The 18,483-nt window shown below is 41.5% G+C and overlaps 1 protein-coding gene across 2 annotated transcripts in view; it reads right to left on the minus strand.

The window, feature by feature from the left end:
• Positions 1-18,483, minus strand: part of LOC138801003 (aldehyde oxidase 1-like) — a 101,430-nt gene that overhangs the window by 81,599 nt on the left and 1,348 nt on the right. For both annotated transcript variants that reach the window (XM_069983353.1, XM_069983352.1), the window contains exons 2-4: positions 14,179-14,236; positions 6,388-6,484; positions 912-1,020 (exon numbers count right to left, since the gene is read on the minus strand). In XM_069983353.1, the coding sequence (XP_069839454.1) occupies positions 912-1,020; positions 6,388-6,484; positions 14,179-14,236 (264 nt within the window). The remainder of the gene's footprint in view (positions 1-911; positions 1,021-6,387; positions 6,485-14,178; positions 14,237-18,483) is intronic.

The raw sequence follows: 18,483 nt of genomic DNA on the forward strand, positions 1-18,483 counted from the left end.
CTTCAGGTCACCCACTGAACGCTCCTGTTGCCACTTCCAAGCCCGACTCATTTCGGCAATGACAGCCTGCTCAGCCAATTACTGGCCATGGCACTGTTCTGTTTCAGTCAGGGATTGCCTGGCATGCTGTCATTGCCAAGAAGCGTGGTTATGTAGGAATAGTCTCTATATTGTGTTCTTTATAAGGGCATCAATAAATATATATATATATATATATATTTTTTTTTTTTATTTTTTTTTTGTTAAAGGACCACAATACTTATTTAAAGAGATTCTATCAGTAGGTTTATGCTGTGCTATCGTCCTATCTAAGGGTAGCATAAACTAGTGACAGAGAAGCTGAACAGAATGATCTTACATTTATCAATTTATGAAGACCGACTTACATAAAACCCCTCCCCCATGCACCACACCAGATTTACTAAGAGACGCTCGTCGCACAGTAGAGATTTTCACCATGATTCAACCCAGCCTCCTCCCCACCTTGCTGCTTGTCCTTGATGTAGCCCCCCCCCCCTTTCTAAGAGAATAATGGTTTGTAGCATTGCCACATTTAAAAATTGACTAGTTTTTTTTACTTCCTACTAAGAAATAGTGCTTGTTATTGGCATGTTATTCCAGTTCAAGTAGAACACTGGTGTCAAACCTGCGACCCTCCCATCTGTTACTAAACTACAATTCTCATCATGCATGGACAGCCAAAAATCCAAAGATTTGACTGTCCACGCATGATGGGGATTCTAGTTTTGCAACAGCTGAAGGGCCTGAAGTTTGACACATGAAAACAAATGGTCACTCGGATACTATATGGATTTAGATGTATGGCAGAAGGATTTGCCCTTGGCTAGTCTAAAAATCAGTGTCTTCTTGTCATTATGCATTTACCCCACATTCCAAACAGTTATGTTTACCTGGACTGGGTGCAGCCTTGTGGCAGAATTTCCTATTCCTTCTGTTGTGGTGATTGCCATTCCATGCAGAGAACAAATAGGAAGCAGACATGCCGTTGCTGGGTAATGGCTTCCGATTAGTAAAGGATTATGAAAAGAACATTTGTCCGATAAAAAAAACAAAAGTAGGTGCAAGCTGCATAACAATGTTTGTTGCGTGGTGCTTCTGTAATTTTTTTTTTTTTTTACAATTCTAAAAAATTTAAAGACATTGCTACTATCTGAGCAAACCCTGTCAGGGGCAGATGGAACAGATGGCAGGTGTAATCTGGTTAGACTCTTTCCACAAGAGGGAATAAGAATGCTTTTCATGTTGCCCTAAGGAAAGGCTCTTTGAGGCTACTTTTAGGTAGTGTAGAGCTTGTTGACTGTTTGACATGCCTCTACAATGCATTCAAAGCCATTTTATCCAAGCAAGAGGATGCTGTGAGGAGCAGTTACATGAAGGCATGCACACACAACAAACTCCAGATAGCCCAGTCAGAATACTAGTAGAGAGGAGGATTTGGTCCACAGAAAAGAACAAGCAGTTCTCAGTTTCTGTTCACCATGTCCATGCATTTAGCATAAGGACATTTGGTGTCATAGCACCCTTTACAAGTCCTGCTATTGTCCGCCAACCACTTCTTTGCAGTGGTGTTATGAATGGGAAACCTGGACTGCCACATTGCAACAGATCCAGATTCGACAGTCAGACACCCCTAGTAGTGATATGAGGGACACTTAACAGCTTAGTGCAGGATATCATGCAGCCACATGTGTTGCCTTTCATGACAGGACTTCCAGCAGGATGATGCTCACCCACACACAGCAAGGGTTTCCCAGAAATGTCTTCACCAGATTGCAACACTTCCTTGGTCCACCCACCAGATTTATATTCAGTCAAACATTTATGGGACCAACTGACACCCCGGCTTCAGCAACAACTACTGTGCAGGATCTACAGGCCCAGCTACATCATCTGTGGGCAAATGTGCTGCAGGATGCTGTATGGAACCTGTATCCTCAATGCTCAACTGTATTTCATCTTGTATCCATGTTAGAGGGTACTAAAGCCCGCCTGCCTTAGTGTGCCATGGCCTGTCTATGGGAGAGCGAGCGCTCCTCCGCTCTCCACTCAAATAAATCCCATACATATATTACAGTCACACAAACTTTCATTTGATTCAAGAGGCATGTATTGTCAGTAAGTGTATATATCTATCACCTGCAGAGCATCAGGATTTTTCAAATGAATGTGTCCTCATGTCTCCATCATACACAGCATATTTGTTACATAAAACCAATGTTCTCTATTTAATGTTAGTGTATACAAGCCCACATATGAATGGAATGCTGTGTATCGCACCTCCAGCATGAAAACAAGACAGACAGCAAACTGCTCAGCCATGCAATCAGAGATCTAATCAGTTCTCCGATAAAGGGAAATTAATGCTGAAAGCACAATGCATCATGTGAATAGCTTTCCGTATTGTCTTTCTGTTCTGGGAGCATTTCGACATAGAAAGGAGCAGTGTCAAAATGTCCTACAATTTTAGTGTAGGTTGCGTGGAAAAACAGTATTGAAGACAATATGTAGATCACTACATCTTGCGCTTTTCTGTGGACATATTGTCACTAAAACATAAATCATCAGTTCTTATATTTCTTGGCATGGCTGCATTCACACGGAGCAAAACTTGCTGAATTCAGCCTCCGTGTCATACAGGCAGTCTATGGTAGGCTTGCGCGCCTCCTCTCTCCGCTCTGAAAAATTGACATGTCAATTCTGGAGAGAGGAGGAGCGCGAGCCTCCCATAGACTGCCTGTATTACACGGAGGCTGGCGGGATTCTGCAGCAAAGAACTCCGTTTTACTCCGTATGAACTGGCCCTAAGGCTAATCCTATTTATTGTATATTCAACTGCTCAAAAATTATAACACCATCAAATAAACTTGGAGCAAATGAAGGGGACAAGTTCACTGGAGAAGACATCCCCAAAAAGTTAAAGTGACTCTGTACCCACAATCTGACCCCCCCCCCCCCCCCAAACCACTTGTACCTTCAGATAGCTGCTTTTACTCCAAGAACTGTCCTGGGGTCCGTTCGGCAGGGGATGCAGTTATTGTCCGCAAAACAACTTTTAATCCTAAGTGCTGTGTCTAACGGCCGGGGCTTACATTTGTATATGCATTAGGCTGGCACAACCTCTCCTTCCCTCCTCCCCGCCCTCCTCAGCATTAGAAATGATCCAGGAACATTTACTGCTGTTTAAGCTTTGCACAGGTGTCTTAACGATCCAGCCCATGTTCATTATGCACACAGGTGGGGAATAGGAAGCAATCTGCCTGGAGCATTCCTAATCATGAGGAGGGTGGGGAGGAAGGACGGAGAGGTGGTGCCAGCCTAATGCATATACTAATTTAAGCCCTGGCCATTAGACACAGCGCTGCCAGATTAAAAGTAGTTTTTAAAACAATAACTGCATCACCTGCCAAACGGACCCCAGGACAGATCTTGGATTAAAAGCAGCTATCCGAAGGTACAAGTGGTTTGGGGGGGTCAGATTGTAGGTACAGAGTCGCTTTAATGGTTCCTCAGGTGGTGGAAACAGTCATCTACAATACTTATCCTTCCTCACTGATTTATCTGTAGTTTTGCATTTTATGTCTTTTACGTCTTAAGTATTCCACCTCCTCAAGGATGCTGCCTCCATATGGGCTGTCGCAAAAAATTTATAGTCTTCTAAAAAAAGAAGCATTTTAGAAGAGTTTCTGTCTTTACATTTCTACCACCCTATAAGTGAACAGAATTTTTTTATGTTCTTACATGATTTTAATAGCATTTTATAAGGCATTTAATTGCTTTAGTTGTTCAGTAATGAACTAGAACAGACTTTTCATCTGTATGCAAGCAATATTTTATTCATATGCTAAATGAGTAATTTTAATAAGCGGTGTCTGTCATGACTGCCCATCCATGCCTTTCTTATGGCCCCATGAGCAAGGCATGGAGCGCCGCTCAGGACAGCCGCCAATATCCAGCAGCATACTTTTCACAACACCATACAGTGTCTGAGGAAGGTCCAGATAGACTAAAATGTTACTTTTTGCTTGCTGTAAAAAATAAATTTAAATCTTTTACGAATTTACGCAATATTCTTTGTGTACAGAGCAATATCTACATGATACAGTTGAGACTTGGAGCCTTTCTCAGTTACCTATCTAGACTTTTTAAATATGGGTAAGGTAATTAACCTGTGGCGACACTCATACTAAGGCCTCTTTTCACATCCATGTGTACCCTTAATGCACAGTCTGTGATGGTGGTCAGCCCATGGTTTACTGCCTGCAATTACAGACTGTATTTTTTAAGGGGTTGTTAAAGTCTATAGAGCCCAGACTAAGTCCAAATAGTATAATAGCTTGTCATACACATATATTCTCCGTTTGGGCAAATGCACAGACAATGGACATCCATTGCAATGGATTACAATGGGTCTGCATTCTGCTTGCAGTTGCAGACAGAAAATGTGGATGTGTGTAAGAGGCAGGGTTTTTTGGCGGCTCCAAAAGGCAACCCCCCCCCCCCCCCCCCCCGCTGATGAACAGGGGGCCGCACTGCAAACTACAACAGGGGCTACTTACAGTGGGATACCTACATTGCGAATACGCTTTACTGGAGACTAACCACCAGGGGTATACTAAATGCAGGGGTGGCGGGTTGGTTGCTACATGGGGGATAGTATCTGTTGGGGGCCTACCTGCACAGAGAAGCCTAACCACTATATGGAAAAGGATGCTGGTTGACCTCAGGGAGATCAACCAAAACACTGCAGAGACACCATCACATGTCTCGACGTCAGTGTATTCTAGAACATTGCCCCCTTGGAAATCAAATATGCAAAAGAACACTGCAGAGACACCATCACATGTCTCGACGTCAGTGAACTAGCCAGACCTTCCTCCGGGAAGGAACAATCAAGCCAAGGAATGTCTCCAATCAAGGAAACCACCCAAGCAAGGTATCCATCCACAAACAGCTGTTTCGGGGTACTAACCACTATATGAAGCACAGAGGGGATCTAACTACTGTGTGTGCTAGAGCAAGGAGCCTAAAATGTTTCCCTGGTAGATTCTGCAGAGAAGAGTCAAGGCTCGGGCCAAATGGAAAAGAAAAGTAAGCAAATCCGATCAGAAAAGACGTCACTTGGGGGTCACTAGATATAAGTCACTGTTTCAAATAATAGCCTGTATGACCATCTGTTAAAAAAAAAAAAAAAAAAAGTAAAAAGAGAAGAACAGTTCTCAAGTGTTGAGGTAGATAAACATCTCAATTTTTTAATCATATCAGCAGACATGTTGAGGTCATTCAACTCTGACTTTGGCTCCCCACCCTGCCAATTAACCTTGTGGCCGCAGGCATGCCTGCTTTCACAAGAGGCAGTTATCTCTTCTCAAACACTCTGACGCTCAAGTGACATTGTGTGTGTTTTTTATTTTTTTATTTCAGAGGGAGAATGGTTACCTATGGGATTCCCTACATGGAGAGGTTTACCTACATGGGGATACTACTCAACTACTTCATAGATGCACAAAGGGGAACCAACTACTATAATTGGGGAATAGATATGGCCTAATTACTATATGGGGGCAAAAAAATGCTGAATCAAGGAGCAGAAAAATCTGAATTAGCTTAGTTTTTTCCTTGTTTTCACCACGTTCAACTTTTAACATTAACGTTTTTTTGCTAGGAGGGAATGTGGTTTGTCATTTGTCAAAGCTTATGTGCTATTTTATAATTCTTGCACAAAAAGTTGGCAGCAGTCCACTTCTAACCTAGAGTATTACACAAACTTTTTAAAAAATAAGCAAAAGTTAACACGTGTGCAGCGAATACATTTTGCACAAGGAATCAAGATTGTGCACATAGTAGCTGACACCTGCACAGGTAATAAATTCACCCCCAATTGTTTCTCTGGCAGATTGGAAAAAGAAAGGTAAATGAATCTCTGATCATTGAAGATGTCACCTGTGAATATAGGAGCATTGTACTATCTGCAGTATGGTGGTATTAGTCAATATGTGGTGGTAGGGATCATGGTGTGATTGTATTATCCCTTGTGTACTGATATTATTGGTAATACTGGTCTTGGTATAGCGGGTTTGCCAGCTGTAATCCACAGTAGCAGGGTAATGAATGAAATTTTAACAATTCTTATCTACATACTACCAATAACACCCACAGTGCAAGGTGAACTATACCCCAGCTGCAGTTCTGGAGGGATTACAGCACGTACCAAGTGATTACGCTTGGTGACAGTAGTTCGTTCTCTTTTACAGCTGCTGGGTAAGTTGCACTGAAAAGGAGCCCACTAAGGCTCTAATGTCCAAGGGCCTGCATGAACCTGGATCCGACCTGGTCCTAGTTTTCATCAATGAAGTTGCAAAAGGATACAGGATTCTTTTAGACACTGGATGAACTGTTGACACCATGACTGTGCAGGCACCACAGCCACCACCTCCACAGCCATATTTTGTGCCTGTAAGCCGCACTGAGTTAGACAAAGTTAAGGCAAATACATACATGCAAGACATCATACCAAGTAATATGCTAACAGCACATAGTGCATCAAAATATAGAAAGCATCATCGTACATGAGATTCTGTATTTGTTTAGAAAACAATACAAAGATTAAGAAAATGCTCCATAGATATTCAGTTCATATTACAGAAGGCTCTAATTAGTTATAGCTGTTAGGTCAAGGAGACATATGGTACCTTTCATTCCATGGCCTCCCTTCTCTGCTTGTGCTCGCTTTGCGGTTGCTGACCGACACAGTGTTGGGTTAGTGTAGGGGACCTGCACGTTGTACATGAGGCAATATGGTTTGATCAAATTATATACCAACATCCTTTCGTTGGTTTTTAAATGTAGCCGAGAGGCATAAGTGTCAGCCATAGGTGTGAGGTGCAGCAGCTCCTTTCTCTCCATGTCGTATTTTACCTTTCATATATCTGTTTGTGCTTCCAGAACATGGATACATGCTATTTGCCTATGATGTGTCAGAGAGGCTTACCTAAGCTTCTGATCTTCTGAGAGCTGTAACCACTTCTCACTCCCCCTCCTATCCCTTATGGTGCATATACACAGGCAGATTTATCTGACAGATTTTGGAAGCCAAAACCAAGATTTGAAAAAATGAGAAATCTCAGTCTTTCCTTTATGACCCGTTCCCTGTTTATGGTCTGTTCCTGGCTTTAGCTTAAAAAATCTGTCACATAAATCTGCCTGTGTAAACGCACTATCACTCTGCTGGAGCTCAGCTTGCAGCGGAGTCTCTCAATCCAGCAGGGCCAGGTAAATAAGGGGTAGTTAGGAGGCAGCAGATCAGGAGTTGGGAAAGCTTCTCTGACACTTTTCACTGGAGCATAAAAGCATTTTTCTACATTATGGAATATAGCAACTTGCAAACCCAGTGTATCAGTAGCCCCTTCTCCTTCAACATACCATTTATAGTAGTGTTCTGTGTAAAACCAGCACAGTGCAAGCCTACTGAGTGCTCTATGTCATGGCATAGCAGAAAAAAGGAAGAACCTGTATGTGTAATAATGACACAGAAAAACTACTGTAAGTGGCTGTACAAAGCACTACTATTACCTTGTCACCACTCATATAGGTAATCTGAATAAATGCGGTAACCTGAAGTTGCTAGGTGGTGCTAGCATTTGGCTAGGTGTTGGAGTGTACCGACTAGGCACTTGTCACGGTGGCCAGGAGTGGTATGCCCACCCTAAGGTATATCAACACTGGCTTATAAGGTAGGTAGGTGCAGGTGCCAAATGACCATAGAGTCCAGCACTTAAACAGGAACGGTTATCTTAAAGCGTAACTGTCATATTGTATTTTTTATTTTTTGCAGAAATTAGTAGTATAAGTGATTTTAAGAAACTCTATAATAGGTTTTATTAGGCAAAAAAAAGCCTCTTTCTGTACTCAAAAAGCAATTTCCAAGCCTCCCCCCTCACTTCTTATCTGTGCATTATCAGGCAAACCTCTTCCTTACAGAAAAGCCAGTGGAGATGGGTTCTGCTGGGTCCATTATATCCCTATGGAGGGGGGAGGGGCCGAGGGAGATGAGTGAGCAGGAAGAGGAGACATGAAGGTCAGCTGTTTGTAGACTGTCTGGGCACCTAAAACGCTGGATTCAGGGGTCAGGAAGGTCAGTGCTTATCTAGGAACTTGCTGAGAGAAAAGTGCAAGACGTTGTGCTGTGCAGGACTGCTCTGTGCTCACTCACTCCTCTCAGCCCCTCCCCTCTCCATAGCCACAAAAAAGACACAGAAATCCTGCTTCTTCTAAAGTCGGGGGGAGCTAGGAAAACAGAAGGAAACTCTTTTGGTAAATAAAAGCTATTATAAAGTTTCTTAAAATCGCTTGTACTAAAGATATTTATTGTTTTCAGAAAGATTACCCTGAAATGACAGTTACGCTTTAACCTCTTAAGGACGGAGCCAATTTTCGTTTTTTTCCTCCTTGTGTTTAAAAGGCCATAGCACTTGCATTTTTTCACCTAAAAACCCACATGAGCCCTTATTTTTTGCGTCACTAATTGTACTTTGCAATGGCTCACTTAATTTTTTCATAAAATATGCTGCGAAACCAGAAAAAAATTATATGCGCGGTGAAATTGAAAAAAAACCCCACTATTCTTTTTCTTTGGGGGTTTTGTCCCATGGAAAAACTGACATGTTATACATGTTTTTCAAGTCAGTACAATTAAAACGATATGCAACTTGCATAACTTTTATATTATTTGATGGCTTTTAAAAAAATAAAACCTTCTACAAAAAAAAACCCTTTAAAATTGCTCTATTCCTATGCTTATAACGCTTTTAACCTTTGGTCTATGGGGCTGTGCGCGGTGTCATTTTTTGCGCCATGATGTGTTCTTTCTATTGGAACCTTGATTGCATATATGCGACTTTTTGATCATTTTTTATTACAATGTTTCTGAATTTGATGCAACCAAAAATGCACAATTTTCACACTTTGGCCGGTCTTTGCGCTTACACCATTTACCATTTGAGATCAGGAATGTGATAAATTAGTAGTTCCCGCGATTACGCACGTAACGATACCAAACCTGTTTATTTATTTATTTTTATTTATAAAATGGGAAAAAGGAGGTGATTCAGACTTTTTTACAGGAGTTTTTTTTTTATTAATGAAAACACTTTTTTTTTTAACTTATACATTAATTAGAAGCCCCCTGGGGGACTTCTAATACAACTACACTGATCTCTCATAGAGATCAGTGTAGCTGTATTATACAGCACCGATCCATGAGATCTGTGCTCTGTTGCTTTGGCCTGCTGCAGACCATTGCAATAGAATACCAACCCGGCATCAGCATCATTCCGAAGCTGAGGTCCGGCTCGGTAAGACCAAGGGATCCCCCCCTCCATGATCGCATCGCGCGCGCGGGGGGGGGATCCCACCACTAGACACCAGGGATGGGCTGCAAATAACACCATTGGATGCCACTGTCATGTTAATTAGCAGGAGTGGCCTGCTCTGCACCTGGTCCCGTGCAGCACAATGCTCAGCCAATCGCTGATGACGCAGCAGAGGGGGCCCAGCTTGAGGGACGGCTGGATCGGGGTCAACAGTAATCTGGTGAGTATACTGCACCACACTTCCATGGGTGGGGGGACACAGGGAAGGGGGCCATTCACTTACATAACACACATTACAAAGTTGTATAACTTTGTAATGTGTTTTATTTAGTGAATAATTTTTAAACGCCGCACTACCCCTTTAAGAGGTTAAGGAAATCTTCAGTGCAATACAGTAGATACAGTGTACTGTAAAAAGGTGCAAAAATAGAAGTTTTTCAAAGAATTGTCTTTTCCCTTAGTGGACAACACAGAGTAAATGGCTTGGGTGCTTGAGGTATCTGAAGTAGGTGTTACTTGGGTAGGATAAGGTTAAGGGGGCATGAGCTGTCTAATAAGGACAGAACTCTGCCGGGGGAAATTGTACTGTGTATAAGTTACTTGCTTGGAGACTCTTATTTTCATGGTTTAAGAATAGATACGTAGACCGCCTTCTGCCATAAGAGCCCACATAGTGCTAGATCTGGAAGTACGAGTCCTGGGCTTGAACAACCGGACAAACCTAACCTCTCAAGGTTCCCTGAGTAGGTCAAGCAGGTTTGCCAGCTTACTTGCACTTTGCTCTGCTGCAGACAAATCCCAGAGTTGGATTGTCCTGACTAGGTTAGGTAGATGTTACTCCAGGTGTAGACAAGGTTTTTCAAGATGACAGTTACCCTAAAACTAGTCTTCTCCCTCTAAACTCCCAACTAGAAGATGATGATGAACTTTTTTAGGGGGCCTGGCCTCCAGGCCAGGCCTTGACTTGAACTTTAGCAAAAACACTAGCTTTGTCTTTCTCTCTCAACACCATCTACTAAGAAATACCATCCCACCAGGACTTGGGAATAACCTATTATTGGTGGGGAAAGTGCTAGAAGAAAGTAGGTGTAAGTGTCTGATAGGTGGTTTAGTGTAAGGCACCAAAGCAACTGATTGGTTAGGAAACACAGAACATAACATAGGTAACCCTTTCCATATTTCAGCTGTGGAAAAGAATAGGGGAGAGTGAGATGCCAAGTGGTGACAGTGAGAACAGCAGCCTTTAGCCCAGAGTGTGACACCTGACAGGTGACATTAAAACATAGTGGGACACCTTCTCTGGGACACTACATAAACCATGTATGTTTTTTTGTTTGTTTCTTTCTTTTTCCAAACAATAGGTTCGTTTTAGGGTTAGTAAATGTATGACTTGGAATGGCGACTTAAAAAACATCCTTGAAGGCTATTGTATAAAACTCTTATGCAATTAGAAAATGTTCTAAGTAAACCAGGGCTTAGCATCATTCTCCCAACATTGGAGTTGCAGAGTCTTATGCAAGTAACACCTGTTCCCTGTAAAATGAGACATTTCTTACTTTACATTTTAATTCCAACTTTTTTTTACACTACTTTAATATATGCTCATTGTGTGGAAATATTTAGATATGGTATGGGGGTATTATCGAGTCACTGTGTGCTAGTAAAAAAAAAATAAACTAAAAAAAAAGAACCCTAAAAATTATTAAAATCCTGTATATGCCCCTGACTTTAGAAACTGCAGCTGAAAGTAAGACAAACCTAAAAGGATTTTTTATTAGTATCCACAGACAGACGGAAAGCCAATAGCCCGAGAGGGAGGGAAAAATCTGAAAGAAGCATAGGCGTGTATACAATTATTATGCTTTTCTTTATGTCAACTCATTTAAGAAAAACCTGTTTTGTAAGTGAGATTCTCTAATCCTCTTATTTCATTATTCAAACAAAATTCTTTGCCAAATAACCCCTTCATGACCAAAGGGGTCAAAGTGCTTTTATTTTTCCACCTACTGGGCTACTTGGGGTGTCATTTTTGGCGTCATGATCTCTAGTTTTTATTGATATGATATTGGTGAAAGAGAAAAATTTTGATTTTTTTTTTGTTATTTTTTCCCCCCACTTTTTATTTACGCTGTTCACCGTGCTGGAACAATATTGTTATATTTTAATAGATCGGACAATTCCACACGCTACAATATGTAATATGTTTATTTTTTTTATTTGTATAATGGGAAAGGGGGGTACTATAAATCTTTATTTATTTTTAAATACGTTTTAAAACTTTCTTTAAAACTTTTTTTCACAGATTTTATATTGCATATATAAGTCCCTTAGGGGACTTATATATGCAATTCTCTGATTGCATATAAAGCCCCTTCAATCTAGAAATGTATATATTCGTTCCTGCTGCACGGGGCATGTGCAGTAGGAACGTATATATATAGGTTTTATGGACATAAAGGGGTTAAGCTTATAAATTTATAGATGAGTTTCACACAGCTCCTAGTGGTGTTTTTAGTGGTGGTTTGAGCAAAATAGGAGGTGGGCTACATACAGTGTCATGCTATGTGCCATTTTAGTGACTTCTTTGTGGTCAGTGATGTTTTAATGTGTTTTAAAGTGTCACTGTCGTGAATTTTTTTTTTTTTGCAGAAATCAATAGTCCAGGCGATTTTAAGAAACTTTGTAATTGGGTTTATTATCCGAAAAATGCATTTTTATCATGAAAAAGCAGTTTGAAGCTCTTCCCCTGTCTTCATTGTTCTCCTATGGAGAGAGCTAAAGAAAAGACCAAAACAGGACAACAAAGAGTTAATCTACAAATCCCTCACCCGTTATCTCTTCTGACCATCACCAGTGACCTGTCTGAGCTCAGATTACAGCTGTCACCCAGCTCTGAGCCTGTAATCCTCTGTTATCTGCTTTCTGCTGCAGGCTAACTCCCTCCTTCCTCCTCCCCCCTCCCCCCTCCCCTCTCCCTAGAACAGACAGGGTACGACTCCTGCAACAAGTCACAATTTTCAGATTTTTTGGAGTGGATGAAAAAGAGGAAGGAGGGGGGGACCTGGGAAAAGGCTTTTTACATGCAGATAATGGCAGATTTGGCTAATAAACCCAATTACAAAGTTTCTTAAAATCGCCTGGACTATTGATTTCTGCAAAAAAAAAAATAATAATACGACAGTGACTCTAAGTTCAGTCATACAAGTCATTGTATGTTTTCCTTTGAAAGCACCCAGAAAAACAAAATAAAACCTTAAAATCAATAGATTTTTTTACTTAATTAAAATAAGATCACTAACTTGTCCTTCCTCAAGGTGACCTTGTGTGCTCTCATAACATTGTTATTTGGTATGGCATTAGTTCAACACAATACACGATATGCAGATGGCACCAGAATATAGACTCCCCCATTATAGGAGTTGTAAAGTATATAACACTGCTGTTTGAGGCTAGGGTCACACACAGTAAAATAAAAGCTAAAAAAGACAGTAATTTTGAGTGAAGAAATAAAACTACGAACAGGGGAATAAAAACGGCTGTATTTGCGGTATTTGGACCGTTGTAATTAATTATGGCAGTTATTCCATACTATGTGTGCACTGACCTTCAATTTCTCACTGACTTCAGTGGAGATTATTATATTGAAAATATAGCTATATTTTTACCTTTATTTTACGGATGTATTTTACCTTTAATTTACAATGTACCAACATAGCCTGAGCCTTATAATACAATTTAATTCAAAAAGGGATTGTAATGTAACTTACTAATGTTCCCTATCACTTCTCATTTTTGTTGTACTCTGCTGGTATATATTGGAATACAAGCCAAAAAAGAATGCCAGTGTACCCCATAGGTTACTCGCAGTGGCTCAATCAAGTTTACGGCTGCATTCACACGTCAACAAATTTTGTGGACCTACGGATGGTGAATGTCTGCCCTGGATGGTTTCCCCACCGGCATGATCAATATCATGTCGGCAGTGGGGAAAATGTTTGAATCTCCGCGGCTCTATCATTATAGTACAGCGCAGATTCAAACAGTTTCCCTGCTGCCTGCATGATGTATCAATATCATGCCGGCAGCAGGGAAACTGTTTGAATTTGTTTGGGAAAACAATCCGGGACAGGCATTCATCGCAAAATTTGTGGACGTGTGAATGCAGCCTACCTCTTCTCAATGTGTCTTATGGATGTATGGAGAAGGCAACTTATTTTGTTTTTTGCTAAATATATCCAAATGCCAAGGTGCACAACCCTTAGTGACCAGCCATAGGCTATGTTCACCCAACTTAATTTTTCAATAAAGAAAGGACACTGATTGCAATGGAATCAGCGCCTGTTCTTTACTGCAGGGGCGTTCTTAAGCGTTAAAATATTGTACCTGCCTATTATTTTTCTCCAGCCAGCTATGCAACGGACGCGGTTAAACATTGTGTGGACCCAAACAAACCCATAGCCCAATGGGTTTTTATGATGGCTATTAGGGGGACTTAAAATATTTTACCACCTCTGTCTTAGGGACATGCTGCTTCACATCTGTTGTGTGATGGGCAATATACAAAAAATCATTAAAGCTCTCCTAAGGCAGTCATGCCTCAGTATATGTGCCTATCTAGAGACAACATTGTCAGAATAAGACACCTCAAGTTAAACTTTTTTTTTTTAAACACATAAGATGCTCATCAGCTGACGTTCCTATGAGCTGGCTCATATGTTTACAATTATTATCGTTATTATCCATTATTTCTATAAGAGAATCCTGAACATCAAGCTTCACAAAAGGATACAATTTTTCCGTAGGTAGGGAAGCAACAAATCTTCAGGATCTGCATTTTTTTCCACTATCTAGAAATATAAAAAATAATATTTGTTAATAGAATGCCGAAGTTACCACAACTATACAGAAAAGAAAGCAGCAACAGGTAAAAAGCAATTATAGAGGTCGTTTATATTTTATATCTAGAAGGATTTTAACCAGGAGTTTCTGAAATCCCAAAAAATAGAGCCAAAAATTATGTAGAAGTATAGAAGAATGTGTGACATGGCTGACTCAAAAGACTTCTCAGAACTGTAGGTGTGATTACAGATCCCCTTTACACACACCACAATACTCAGAGCATTTTAAGCCCTCCCAAATATGCCATGAACTACTACAATGCATTGTATGTAGTGCATGTATTTTTCACCATGGGCAGTAATGCCATACCACCTAGCCAGAGCCATTAGCTGATTAATACTTTTTTTTAACTCAGTTCATTGAAAGTGTTCTTTTAGCAAAAAGCTGGAGTCATATAAAAAGGTCCAGATTTACTACTGCAAATGCAAAAGATTTCTAGTGCAATTTGCAAAAAAACAAACAAAACAAAAAAACACCTGTGCCACATCTACTAGGAGTTTGACTGTTAGAGCCCGAGCCACGTGCTTTGTCCCTGGTAAGCACTCAGGCCAGTTGCTGGAGGCATGCCATAAGCGTCCCTAGTAGGGGGCCTGTTCCTAAATATCGCTGCAGATCTTTCCTTCAATGTAGCCTCCCCCGGCCAATCAGCATAAGGTGTTTATATGAGTTTTGATTGACTGACAGCTGATACACCAATCAGCTGTCAGCACCTGGGCTGAATCTGGAGCCTCAGCCCCAATCGCTTCTGGGGCTAGCACTCCAGGTTCTATAAGTATCTTCCCCTCTGCCTCAGTCCTTGCCTGCAATAGTGCCTAGTTTACTAATGTATCTTGACCTAGCATTTTTTCCTGACTTCTGGCTCTTGACTATTTGACTACCCTCTTGGATTCTATATTGTACTGCACTTCTCATGTGTTATTGACCTGGACCTTTAACATTGCCTTATTGTGTCTGTTTGTCTTGTTTTGTTCTGTGTTGCACCTAGTTGAGATCAGGGTTTGCCATCCAGTTGTCCGTTACCGTTTAGGGCTTCTGAGGCAAGTAGACAGGGTGCGTGCCATCTTCAGGGCTCACCTGTCCTTGTGTCATTCTGTCCCTATCCTAACATAGAAACTTTTCAGACACTCCCCAAAAGTTAAGTAATGGCTTAAAGGGGACCAATCAGAACGATTCTGCTTATATGGTTCCCAGCTGCACAGTATAGATCAACTGTGCAGCTAACAGAGCATAACAGCCACATCTGCAGCAGTATTTTTACATGGGGGAAAAAAGGAGTTTTATTCTGGCACAAGAGGCAGCAAATAGTCACCTAGTCACAGCTCAAAGCCTCTGCAGAGCGTCTTGACAGGCAGACGCTGATATGATTCCCTTTAAGATGCTGTGCACCAAATGTGCCCAAATTCTGGTGCTAAACCCTGCTGTAGATAAGCCAGTTAATAGTCAGTCTAAACTGGGACTATTCAGCAATAAAGTATGATCTGACCTGTTCAGCACTTGTGACTGTGGTGTATACATAGAGAGCCTCCCAAAACCAAAACTTCAAACTCAGAGCATAAATTAGTGCACTCACACGTGGATGATGCCTAGATTTTGATGTGTCAATTTTTTTAAAGCACTTCCAAGGAGAGTACACAGTTACCGGCACTGCTGCTGGTTTCGGCTTGGGAGCTTTTATGTTGCTAGGAGCTGCTAGACTTGGCTAGCATTAAAAACTTACGGACATCCAGGGCCACATTGTAGACCTACAATGTGGCCCTGGATGTCCGGAAGTTTTTAATATACGCCTAAATAAAGAAGAGATCACGAATCTGGTGAGTGCCCTCATCTTTTCTCTTGTGAAATGCAATTTTTTAAAGCAATACTTGACATGGGGACATGCCCCTCTAAACGCCACAGAGCTTGAGAGGAAAACAGTCTCTTCAGATGAAAGCACTGTGTCAGTACAGTAGAGCAGAGATTCAACTATTTCGGAGCTCATGGCATCATAATTAATGATGGTACCCATAGTTCTAAGGTTTAGTCTGTAGCATACAGTCCATGCACACACCATACAGAACATGTGAATGGGGCCTAAGGCTTATCAGAAATCAGATTTCTTATCTTACCGGACCCCTAGGATTGCATTAGGCACTGAGACCCATCAGAATTTTCCTGTTCAGGAAATGATAGAACCTGTTCTATTTTCATTAGGAATTCCTGAACTGATGCCCCCATAGAAGTCTATGGGAGCTCAGGAAATAGGAACTGATTACTGGTTAGGAAATCCTGATGGTTTCAAGAAGCCTTTTGAGGCCTCCTCATCCGGAGTTCCTCACAGAAGAAACTGACACACCGTGTGAGGGGGGCCTTACTCGTCTCGGGAGTGACAGCCCGCATAGCCAATCACTGACTGAGATTGGACAGCGCTGTAACCAGTAATTAGCTGAGCACACTGTCACTGCTGTGAAGAGTTCTTCTGCCAAAATGGATGAGCACACTGGGGGAGTGTTTTTTTCTTCTTTTATGCACATGTCCAAAAGTTCTGAGGTTTAGTGGTGGATGAGGTACTTTAAAGTTTCCCCACTAGGTCTCAGGGTTTATTATGTATGTATATGTATTACTATTGCACAGTTGAAGGAGGTAATGGGTGAAGTTGTTTGTACCAGGTGTTATGTGCTGACCACTAGGAGGTGCTAAGCCAAGGCCTGGCTTATGCCAGGACCCCTGTCAAGGACACCAAGTTGAGTTGTGGCCAGATGCTGAGTGTGAACAAATGCAACTAGAGCATACCTCCCAACTTTTTGCATGGTCAAAGAGGGACACTTGTGGTTCACTCTTGAAAAACTTTAGACATTTCTATACTTTTTAATTCAAACATGCACTTACACATACAGGATCTGCTGCAGTTTAATGCATGCATTTAGTTACATTGATATCTGCAAATCAGCAGCAGATCCTAATTGTGTGACTGAATCCTTAGGTCCTATTCACACATCAGTAACCCTGTTTTTAACTGCGCACCCACAACTGTGGACAGGATTACCAATGTGAGTCAGTAACTGTCCGTATTTGCAGGGACCCCCTGTAAGATAGGTGACATTGACGCACAATGGCTTACTCATTTTGTGTGTCATTGAACATGGTCCCAAAGCTGATAACACCTACAGATGTGTGTATGAGGCCATATGAACCGCATGTGTGGTATGATGTGTGAAAGGGGCCGTAATGTCATATGATTCATCTGAATATAACAATTTTAAGGATCCAACTGTCACCACATGATAAAATAATATGCAGGTTTGGGTCTATTATACAGTAGGAAACCAGACAATTTCTAGAGCAACAGCAAAAAAAGTTTATTAATGCAAATCTAATGCCTAGGTCAAAAATGAGGGACATGTAAGGGGCAAAGAGGGACATAGCTCAAAAGTGGGGACTGTCCCTCCAAAAGAGGGACACTAGGGAGGTATGAGCTAGAGGTCAGGAGATTTTCAAAAGCAGCTACCACTTACACTATGCAGTGCTAAACACAAGTAAGAGGGGGAAGCCACCAAGGAACACCCTAGCCCATGCCAGGAACATAAGTGCAGAACAGACTCCTGAAGCAATAGGAGCTGATCCCAGTAGGACAAAGCTACCGTTAAAAGGCCTATGTATCCTACTGTGCAGTGTAGGTAACACTTCGGTAACACTTCGGACACCTTGCTACACCCAGATAACCATGACTGGGGCTCGTGCTACCCACCTAGGATGGGTTCTATGACACTAGGGAGCACTAGGGGTCAGACATAGTCTAAATGTGAGTATGAGTATCACTGCACTACTAAAGATATCTACCAAGCTTCCGGCAGAGTACAAGGCTACACTCGGCTCCTTCGGCAAACTCCTCTTCTATTCTCTCTACCTTCTACAAAGCAGTACTACTTCTGCTCTTCTCAAGCACCTACCTCAAGCACTAAGTTAAGCATTCTAGAATTTTTCCTGTTTTTTAGACCCACTGGTTTTGTCTAAATATACAGTGGTACCTCTGTGTAAGAGTAACTTGGATTGAGAACGCTTTGCAAGAAGAGCTCACAGTTTTTCAAAATTGTAACTTGGTTTAGGAGCTCCCTGTACTGGGTGGGAGGGAGAGTGGGGGAGGTGCATGGTCTGTAAAGCATGGTCTACAGCACTGTACTGAGACCCAGGAAGTCTCCCTCACCTTCTACATCATAGC

This window comes from Dendropsophus ebraccatus, chromosome 9, assembly GCF_027789765.1.
Source record: "Dendropsophus ebraccatus isolate aDenEbr1 chromosome 9, aDenEbr1.pat, whole genome shotgun sequence".
Classification (NCBI taxonomy): domain Eukaryota; kingdom Metazoa; phylum Chordata; class Amphibia; order Anura; family Hylidae; genus Dendropsophus; species Dendropsophus ebraccatus.